The 10357-nt window shown below is 41.6% G+C and overlaps 1 protein-coding gene across 1 annotated transcript in view; it reads left to right on the top strand.

Annotated features, from left to right (window-relative positions):
• Positions 1-4881: 4881 nt before the first annotated feature.
• Positions 4882-10357, top strand: part of PHLPP2 (PH domain and leucine rich repeat protein phosphatase 2) — a 112244-nt gene continuing 106768 nt past the window's right edge. The window contains exon 1 of the mRNA XM_069087702.1: positions 4882-5064. Coding sequence (XP_068943803.1) covers positions 4963-5064 — 102 coding nt within the window. The 5' untranslated portion in view covers positions 4882-4962. The remainder of the gene's footprint in view (positions 5065-10357) is intronic.

The raw sequence follows: 10357 nt of genomic DNA, 5'->3' as shown, positions 1-10357 counted from the left end.
CTTCCAACTGTACTCACTAACAACCTCTGTTCATTTTCAAAATCTTAAGAAACCTCACCAGAGATAGTGATAGTGACCTGAACAATTATACTAGGAAGCATCATTGAGCCTGAGTAATACAAGGTAAGCAGCAAATGAAAACATCTTCAACATGGCATAAATTCCTCTCTATAAATGTTTAATTCTGTATTTATTTTTTGTTCATTGTTTTTATAGGTTGTGTCCTCATGAATACACATCAGCAAACTTTTATGTATAATAGAAGTCTTCATGGTTATGAGGAATGGATGGCCATGGCATTTTGGTTATTAGACTTGTTTGTGAAATTTACAAGGGGAAGGCTTGACCAGTCAAAGTGAGATTTGTTATATGGTCTATTTTGAATAAACTCTGTTCCTTGCATCTGAGAGTAGCTAGTGAATTTAGCAGCTTCAGGTAGTTATTGCTCTGTTGCTTCCAGAGATGATCCCTGTATTAAGAAAAAAGTCTTTAAAATATTATTCTGTAGTATTGCCTTTGGTAAATCATCTGTTTAATTTGAAAGTGCCCTTTGGCACAGTTTCAGTAAGCAACATTTCTTCAAGTCATCTTTCCTGAAAACTGTTAAAATCTACCCTAGTCTTAAATATTGTTGCTTATTTTTATTGAAACTTAGAAATGGAAGATATGTCCATTTCTGTGGTGTTATGAAATGATGCAGAAGTGCCTATAGCAAAATTAATATTACATATCTGTGAAGTAATACATGTAGCACATTATACTCAACTCTGGGGACAAAAATTATTTAGTTATTAATATGTTTGTGCTACATATATCATTGATTGTCATATAACTTAATATAAAATATAATTTATTGTGTTAAATAGATAATGCTGTTGAATAATATTTAATAAGCATGTCACTGTTTATTGCCTATTAATTCATTCCTATATTAGTGGAGAAATATTTTCTTTACCTTAAAATAAATTTCTGTATTCAACTTCAAAGCAGGTTAGTGTTCTGTGGCTTAGAGATGTCTAAGCCACAGAAGAAATGTCCCGCTGGTACTTTCAGGCATGAAAGCACACAGGACGCTTAACCATTAGCTATAAAAGCTGTCCTGAACTTCTGTGGCCAGAGGTGGTCCAGGCACATTTGCACTCAACAGCTGCTAAATATATCACGCTCTTCAGTGTTTTCCCTGGTTCTCCTTGGCCGTCCTGTAGCGTAAACTCAAGGTAGAAGTGGAGGAAGAGACAGGACAAGCCTCTTGCCTTGATCTAAATGTAGTGTTTACTTTCCCCCAACTAGGGGAGAAAACAAAATTTTTCCATGTTTACTCATGATATTTGCTCTTAGAGATAGTCTTAGCTGCTGGCTATCTCCAGAAATAAGCCTTGGCCTGAATATGACCTTTCAGGGCAAATTATGAGATACTAATTATATTTACTGGCTCATATCTTTTAGGGGGAAGGAGAATGAAAAGTACTGTTACCTCTAGAATCTATTATTTTGGTTTGGGTACTACCTTCACTGATGCAGAATGTTTACAACTTAATGTGGTCAAATAATTCACTGCTCTGCAGTTAACCCTGATGATAACTCTCTGAACTTAACTAGGCTAGTCCTTAATAAATATAGTTTATTACTGGGTTATTCCTGAAACCTTTTCAGTTGGGCAAGACTCACCACAACTTATCTATTTACCAGTATCACAATGAAGAATCAGAGTAGGATATTAGTAGAGGTTTGATATTAAGTCCACATTGGTTAACAATGACATCTTAAGGCATTTGATCCACAACCCAAGAGCCTCTGAAGAATGTGCATCATGGCTTGTGTCTAGTGAAATGGCTGAAACAAATTTTTTTTTAATATTGGAAAATGTGCAACCCAAGCTTTCTACTGACGCTTGGTTTTCTGTTAATTACATTGTCTCTCCCCATGGTCCCAGAGTGATATCCTTTGACCCAAGAAGTAAAGGGAAATCCTTTATGTACTTAGAGATTTCCAGACTTTTGAAAGTTAGAACTTCAGTAAATATACTTACTGTGTATATACAAGGTTCTCTGCTTGGGTTGAGGATACAGAGATGAAAAAAGGTCCTTGCATCCATGGAGTATGTCCTCCCTCTACCAGTGCTGATTGCATCCCATTTATATCTTCTTTTCACTTTGAATTCTCATTCTTGTCCTGAAAATCCTCAATAGGAAATCAGCAGGCGTCTACTATATGCTGGGTGCTGTTAGGCAGGAGAAGGTGGGGTGGTAAAAGGACAAAAATGGCCTTATATCTCACATAAAAGTATAGGGGGAAGGAGTGGACCTGTGATGTCAGTAATACAGAGGACCAATAAAGCTTCTGTCAGTGTGAGAGGTGGTGACAAGTCTAGGGTCACACTACCAGTATGTGTTAAAAGACAGAACTTGTAATCAAGTCCTCCTAGCTCTTTTCAATCTGCCTTTTGCAAGTGTTAAGTGCAATGAGGTGATGAGAAGAAGTGCCTTGCCATTCTAAAAGTGTTATATAAGTGCTGATTTTCATCATTGCTACCACACAAAAGAAGAGAAGGTGTTTTGGGAGGAAGGTCACTCCAGCCAGGATCAGTAAAGACTTAATTCTGAAACGAAGGGATCCAAGGTGCACAGGGCATGCTTTCCAGGTAGGGGAACAGCCAGAGCAGAGGCTGGGAGAAGGGAGGGAATGGCATGAAGGATGTCAAAGCACCCAGTTAAGCCAGATTGAGGAATGTGGGCAGGGAAGGTTAATATATAAGGTGGCTAAAAAGACACACTGAGTCTAGGTAAGAGAGAGTCAGTGGAGTGGCATCAGGCCTGTGCTATGGAAAAATCACTTTGGAAGGTAAGTGGGAGATTGAGGGGGGATTCTTGGGACAAGAAGACCTTAGGAGGAGGCTGTTGTAGTTCTGGTGAGAAGTGGTAGCTGAATAAGAAGGAATTATAAAAGTCGTGGATGAGGTTTGTCAACTGAGGGTATGTATGTGTGGGAAGAGGAGTGAAGGAAGGTGTAGATGGGTAGCTTGGGAGACAGGGAGGATGGGGGCCCTTTTGACTGGAAAGTTCCAAAGGGCTGGAATTTGAGTTGTCTTTCTGTACAATCTCTGGTAAGCCTAACTTTTTTTTTTTTTATCACAACCTTAAACATTGAAACTTAAATACAAAGTTAGAAAGAAATAAAAGCATGTCATGTGCATAGTAGAACATGAGAAGATTCAAAATATGTAACAATGAATTTTCATTTCAAGAAAGCCTATGTGATAAATAGTACTCGTGTTCAGAATTGTCGTAAAACCTCATTCTTACCAGAATTTATTCCTTTTTTTGCTGAGAATTCTTGTTGAAAAGACCAGAAACAAAAAAAACAGACATACCGGAAATCCTCTTGAATTGGCACTGCTTCATTGAGAACAGTTTTCATATAGATAGGGCCACAGTCTACACTCAGAACCTTTGTATCTGCTTGAAATGAGATTGGTTTATTAAGGTGTGTTGAGAGGGCATCAAATGAAAATGATAAAAGCTGGTATTTCCTAAGTATGGCACTTCTCATACATTTGATCCTTCCCCCAATAGCAAGGAATAAGGGAAGGGAAAGAGCTCTTACATAAGGACAGAAATGACCTGCCCAGGGTCACACAGCTAGTGATTGTGGCCGCCTTTGAACTTGGTTAGTCCTGTCTCTAGACCCAGCGATCTATCTAGCTGTCACCTGCATGCCTCTATGAGGTGGGTACTATGGAAATATGATTAAATAAATAGACCAGTTGTAAAGGTAAATTTGCATTTTTAAAAGTGATTTGTGCCAGGGACCATGGTGGATAAGCCAGTTTCCAGTCCTGTGTACTCTCCGCCAGAATATTTAGGATTGTTTTTTTCACAAGTGAAAAGAACAGGTAGCCTGAAACAGAAGGAGTTGTAATGTCCCTTTTTGGATGTCTTGGTTAGTTTTGCTGAATCAGTCTCTCCCTCCTCCCCTCTACCCCCCATCCTTTGTTATAAGGAATGGCCCTTTGGGAGGGATAGGAGTGATACTTTGTAGCTGACAGTAAAACAAAGGATAACCAATAACTTTTTTAAAGGTCTATGCTCAGCCCTTCAGATTATAGGTGGTCTTGAGTCAGACAACCTGTACCCAGAGAAAATCGGTGATAGTTCTGTTGACTAATTATACAAATCTCCCGAGATTAATGGTTCTTGCAGCCAAATTCCTTACAAGCTGCTTTTGAAGGATGAGTCATTGGCACCTGTGTGAGGACAAGGTCTTAGCAGGAAGGCTTTTGGAGAGATAAATATAGGCGGAATTAACGGGGAGGGGGAAGTGGAACGCAGGTAGTAGGGGAGAGCTCTGGTGCTTTCAATGAATGAAGCACCGAAATATTCAACCTGAAAGTTCTGAAGCTAGGGCTCATTTGCCTCAAACGGAATGACCCCAATGAGAAGTGACAAAAAGCAGCCTACAGTTGGCCAGCCCCCCCACTACGGGGAGCAGCACACCACTGGTATGATGCTGCTGCGGCGGCGCTCAGGCTGGCACGCTCCGGGGCCGGGTTAACAGCTTGGAGAAGCGCCTGGGCGCGGGCCGGGACACCGGGGTGGGGGGGGTGGGGGGCCGCCGCCACCTGCCCACGTGCCGCCTTCGGCTCCGGGGTCACAGAGCGCTATTAGCATAAGCTCCTCTCCCTCCCCACCCCAGTCACCAGAACGGCGCTCAGCCAATCGCAGCCGTGCGGAGGCCGGGCCCGCGGAATCGCCCAGCCTCCACGCGCCCAGACAGATCGCCGGAGCCCGGCCGTTCCGCGCTCCGGCCGGGCCGGGCCGGGCCGGCGGGGAGGGGCGGGGCTCTGCGCAGGGAGCCGCGGGGGCGGGGCCGCCGCCTGGTCTCGCGCGCTGCGTCTCGCGCCGTTCGTCGGTCGCGCCGCCGGTCGTTTCTCTCCTGTCTTCGCTGCTGTCGCCGCCGCTGCGGATGGGGGAGGTGGAGCCGGGGCCCACGGGCCCCCTTGAGCCCCCGGAGCCTCCCGAGGCTCCCGTCTCGAGCCGCCGGCCCGGGGGCATCCGAGTGCTGAAGGTGAGGAGGGGGACGCGCATCCCGGGCCTGGCGGGCGGCCGGCTCCCCGGGCCCGCCTCGGCATCCCTAGCCCCGGGGTGGGGGTGGACGCTTCCTGGCGGGACCCTGAAAACGTCCAGCCCCGGGGTGGGGTGGGGGGTGCTGCCCAGGCAGCCGGCATTTTGGAAGCGCCACTGTGTGCGGGGCGCCGCTGTGAAGTGACCCCAAGCGTGAAATCTCCAGCTGCGAGAACCGAATCCGAGAAGGGGAAACGATGCCTTCCCTTGGCCAGCCGCACGAGCCGGGTGCGGGTGGGCGGGGGGGGGGCGGGGTTTGGGGGGGGGGGGAACACAAAGGGGGCGCAGTTATGCAACAGGCGGCGGGGCTTGGGGGGATTAGGAGGAAACGAAAATAGATGCAGGTGAGGGTGGAGCGTGGTGGTGTGGGGCCCTGCCGCGATGACCAGGATCGGATCGAACACCGAACGGGAAGGGAAGGGGATGCTCGGGACGGAGTCCAGAGGGAGCTCCTCCTGGAGGGTTCCGGTAGTACCGGGAGGATTGCCCCCCATCCCCCCTTGCGATGTGTGAATAAATTAGGGAAACTTGCTGTAAGTGAAGTAGAATGGCATGGGGTCTGTTCTAGAATGGTTAGAGAAGGAATTGGCAGCATTTCGTAACAGCTTGTTGCGGAGAAAAAGATGCTTGCAGTATGATTTTTTAAAAAATAGCTGTCCTTAGGATTGAGAAAGGAGCGGGAGACCAGGAAGACTCTGTCTTTCCTTGTTAACTGTTAGAAAGAGAACCCTGGAGGAAAAAAGGAGATAAAGGGAAACTGTTTAAGCTGTGAAAAAGGATACAGTTATAAAGTTATTTTTGCCACCTTCCAACACTTACTTTGCTTCTACCTGCTCCATAAACTTTTGGAGTTTTGCCATATAGTGACAACAGAAAGTTACAAAGTTACCTAAAGGTTTCTGAATTTTTATTCAGAAATATAAGGTAGCACAGATGTACATTTTAGTTAAATACTGAAGTGAAGAAAAAGAAAGTTCAGCAGGGCTGTCCTTATCAGAGAATGGCAGGCCTAAAAGATAGGCATTGCCCTATGTCCTATCAGGTAAACAAACTGGCCTGTTTTGACTTAAGTGCTTTGGAGCTCTGGAACCAGTACCTCCCTTGGAAGACAACTTGTCACTTTAGTGCACCAACACTTTATCTGGGGATTTATTTCAAAAACCATGTAGCTGGACTTAATTATAGTACTCTGCTGGTGCCAGGAGAGGGTGAGGTCTTTTAGAGTAATTCAGCCTCAGTCTTTACTGATTACAGTCCATAGGTTGAATAGCCCTTGCAAATAAATAGGCAGCCAGTGGGAGATGTTCCCTTAGGAACATTAAGGGAGAAACTTAAGGGAGAAAGTTCCCTTAAGCAGATGAATGATTGTATTTTATACCAAGTGAGAGTACTGTCCTAACAGAGTTTGTCATTTGTGAGAACCAGTAGAATATATACTCTTTGAGTGATCTTGAAGCTTTATCAGGGAGAACATTTTGCATATACTTTCGTTGGGGGTTGTAACCACATATTTAAAAAATACTAAATTTAGGCCTTAAGTATATATACACAATTAATTATTTGGTAGATTTAACTTAAACATTTATCAATTGTTTTTCCCCATATTATAGCACTTTTTTTCAGGTAGATAGGGAAATGAGTAGCTCTGCTTTTACTAATCCTTTTTTAAAAGATGGAGAACCTCTGCTGAAGAGAAAGTAGGTGCTTAGAAAGTAGGTTTTCAGCTGCTTTACACAGTCATGTTTACATTTTACAATTCTGAGTCTATAGAAAATGCTTAAGGTGAAGGATTACTAAGATGATATTCTTATGTGTACCCCCATGTGGCTAGTCCTTCCTGATTTTAAATTTTGAATGATGGAAAATTAGAATAGTTTGCCTTCAGAATGTGCTAGTGTGTGCTAGGTGCTGTGTAGTATCTTTATTTTTAGCTTTTTTTTTTGAAATCCGTGATGTCACTGGTGTAGGAGGCTCCTAGTGAGGAATTCCTGTCTATAGCACTGCAGGTGCTTTCATCTTTGCAACTTAAGTCTTATTGAGGTGCTTGGAGCATCAAAAGCTTAAAATTCCTTGCCCAGGGTAACAGACTCTATGGCTGAGGTGGGATTTGAACAATTTTTCTTGATTCTGAGGTCAGCATTGTAGGTTGCCAGGTTGCTGTATGGCAGTAGATGAGTGAGTGTTCGGTGTTCATCAGTTCCTCCAACTAAATTCTTGGCTTAAGTATCAAGTATCCAGAAGTATCTTTTAAATCGTAAATATTGTCCTTGTATACTTCTGTTTTGTAAAGTTTGGTTACAGCCTTATTCTCCCTTAGATGAACTGTTCGGATAGCAGCTCACGTATGAGACTGTAGGGACAAACTGGTGTGGTTTTGTTGAAGAATAGTCCTCCTAGTCTAGCAATATTAAGGAGCATGATGACGTTAAAAGCCAAAAACCTCCCCAAAACAATCGATTTGGCAACCCAAGATGCTTAGGACATTTCAGGCAATAAGCCAGCACTTGAAGCTGCAAATTCAGAGAGGAAGGAAGCTTCAGGTATCATCAGTACCTCTTTGTGTCTTATTGAAGCAGAGTCACTGATAGGTTTTTGCCAGAAGAATTTAGCTTACTTAACGTCCAGTCTTTCTCATATGATTATGAGTCAGTTTAAACTGATTCTCTTAAGAGAATTGAGAAAAACAGATAAAAGATTAGAATTTAACACTTTACTTCTATAGGGTTGAATTGATGTGCAAAGTGTAGTAACGGAAAGAAAACTTTTGTCTTTGGGATAAAGCATTACATAGATGGATACATCAGATCTTGTGTTCAAAGTACTTAATACAGGTGGGACTGGGTTACATTGACTTAATAGAAGATACTTCCTGCTTTCAAAGAGTTTATAATTTTGGTATTACTTTACTTTTCCAATATATCTGTGATCTCATTATGGTCGGTACCATCAATCCAGGTGGTAATCCATACTTATGTCATATTATGTCATATCTTATGTCTTTTTCCCCCATTTAAAAAGTTTTTTTTAGTTTATTTATTTTTAGTTTACAACATTCGGTTCCACATGCTTTTGAGTTTTAAATTTTCCCCTCCTTCCTACTCCCCTCCCTAAGATGGTGTGCAATCTGATATAGGCTCTACATATGCATTCATATTAAACATATTTTCACTAATTAGTCATGTTGTAAAGAAAAATTATAACCAATGGAATGAGCCACAAGAAATAAGAAACAAACAAAAAAGAAAAAGAGCAAATAGTATGCTTCAATCTTCATTCAGACTCCATAATTCTTTCACTGGATGTACATGTATAACATTTTTCATCATGAGCCTTTTGGAGTTGTCTTAGAACTTTGCATTGCTGAGAATCACCAGGTCTATCAAAGTTGGTCATTGCACAGTGTATGGCTGTAACTGTTCATTATTTTCTTGATTTTGCTCCCCTCACTCAGCATTGGTTCATCTAAGTCTTTCCAGGTTTTTTTAATGTCCACCTGCTCATCATTTCTTATAGCACAACAGCATTCCATTGCATTCATATACCACAACTTGTTCAGCCATTCCCCAGCTGATGGGCATCTCCTCAATTTCTAATTCTTTGCCACCACAAAAAGAGCTGCTATAAATATTTTTGTACATGTGGGTCCTTTTCCCATTTTTATGATATTTTTGGGATGTAGCCCAGGAAGTGGTATTGCTGGGTCAAAAGATATGCATAGTTTTATAACCTTTTTGGCACAGTTCCAAATCGCTCTCCAAAATGGTTGGATCAGTTGACAACTCCACTAACAATGTGTTAGTGTTCCAATTTCCCCACATCTTCTCCACCATTTATCATTTTCCTGTTTGTCATGTTAGCCAATCTGACTAGTGAGATGTGGTACCTAAGAATTGTTTTGATTTGCATTTCTCTAATCAATAGTGATTTAGAGCATTTTTTCATATGACTATAGACAGCTTTAATTTTTGCCTCTGAAAACTGCCTGTTCACATCCTTTGACTATTTATCAATTGGGGAATGACTTGTATTCTTATAAATTTGACCTAGTTCTTTATATATTTTAGAAATGAGGCCTTTACCAGAGATACTGGTTGTAAAATTTCTTTTCCAGTTTTCTGCTTCCCTCCTAATCTTGGTTGCATTGGCTTTGTTTGTACAAAAACTTTTCAATTTAACATAATCAAAATTATCCATTTTGTATTTCATAATGTTCTCTGCCTCTTATTTGGTCATAAATTCTTCTGCTCTCCATAAGTCTGATAGGTAAACTATTCCTTGCTCTCCCAGTTTGCTTATAGTATCAGCCCTTATATAAATCATGTGCCCATTTTTACTTTATTTTGGTGTGCAGTATAAGATATTGGTCTATGCCCAGTTTCTGCAATACTATTTTTCAGTTTTCCCAGCAGTTTTTGTCAAATAATGAGTTCTTATCCCAGAAGCTGGGATTTCGGGTTTATCAAACAGTAGATTACTATAGACGTTGACTACTCTGTCTTGTGTACCTAACCTATTACATTGATCCACCACTATTTCTTAGCTAGTACCAAGTAGTTTTGATGATTGCTGCTTTATAATACAATTTAAGATCTGGTATGGCTAGGCTACCTTCCCTAGCATTTCTCTTTGATTCTCTTTATATTCTGGACCTTTTGTTTTTCCAGAAGAATTTCGTTATTTTTCTAGCTCTATAAAATGATTTTTGATTCCCCCCATTTCTTTACATAAATTCACAGAGGATTTATCCCAAGTGGTAGAAGCCACCTTCTAACACTTTTAGTATTTTGTGGGTAATAGTACAACATGTCTTCCCATCTTTTATCCTGTACGTGATGATCTACTTCTTTTTCTCATCAACATTTTTTGTATGAAGAAGAAGGAAATCCAGACATGTGTCAAGTCCTTGGTTATAGGGGTGGGTGGATAGGGTGGAACGTCATGCAGAGCAGAAAGGGAAGAAGGATCCCTTAGTACTGGAAAGGAACTATTCTGAAGTAGTAACTGCTTAGTCTCTAAGGAATGTTAAAGTGGACTACATATGTGATCTGTAAGTAAGAGATTAGTAAGGGTAAGAGGAAGAAGAGCTGGTTAGTGGCATGTTGTATGAAGACACAGTTAATCTAAAAAGGATCTGATAGTTTTAGTGGACCACAAGTTTAATATGAGTTATCAGTAGGATATGGCAGTCAATAAAGCTGATCTAATCTTAACCTGTATGGAGAAGGATAATTAAGGTC

Source organism: Petaurus breviceps, unplaced genomic scaffold (genome assembly GCF_028583685.1).
Source record: "Petaurus breviceps papuanus isolate PSGF00001 unplaced genomic scaffold, PetGlider_PUasm1.0 182, whole genome shotgun sequence".
Taxonomy (NCBI): Eukaryota; Metazoa; Chordata; class Mammalia; order Diprotodontia; family Petauridae; genus Petaurus; species Petaurus breviceps.
This window is presented reverse-complemented; position numbering and strand designations above follow the sequence as displayed.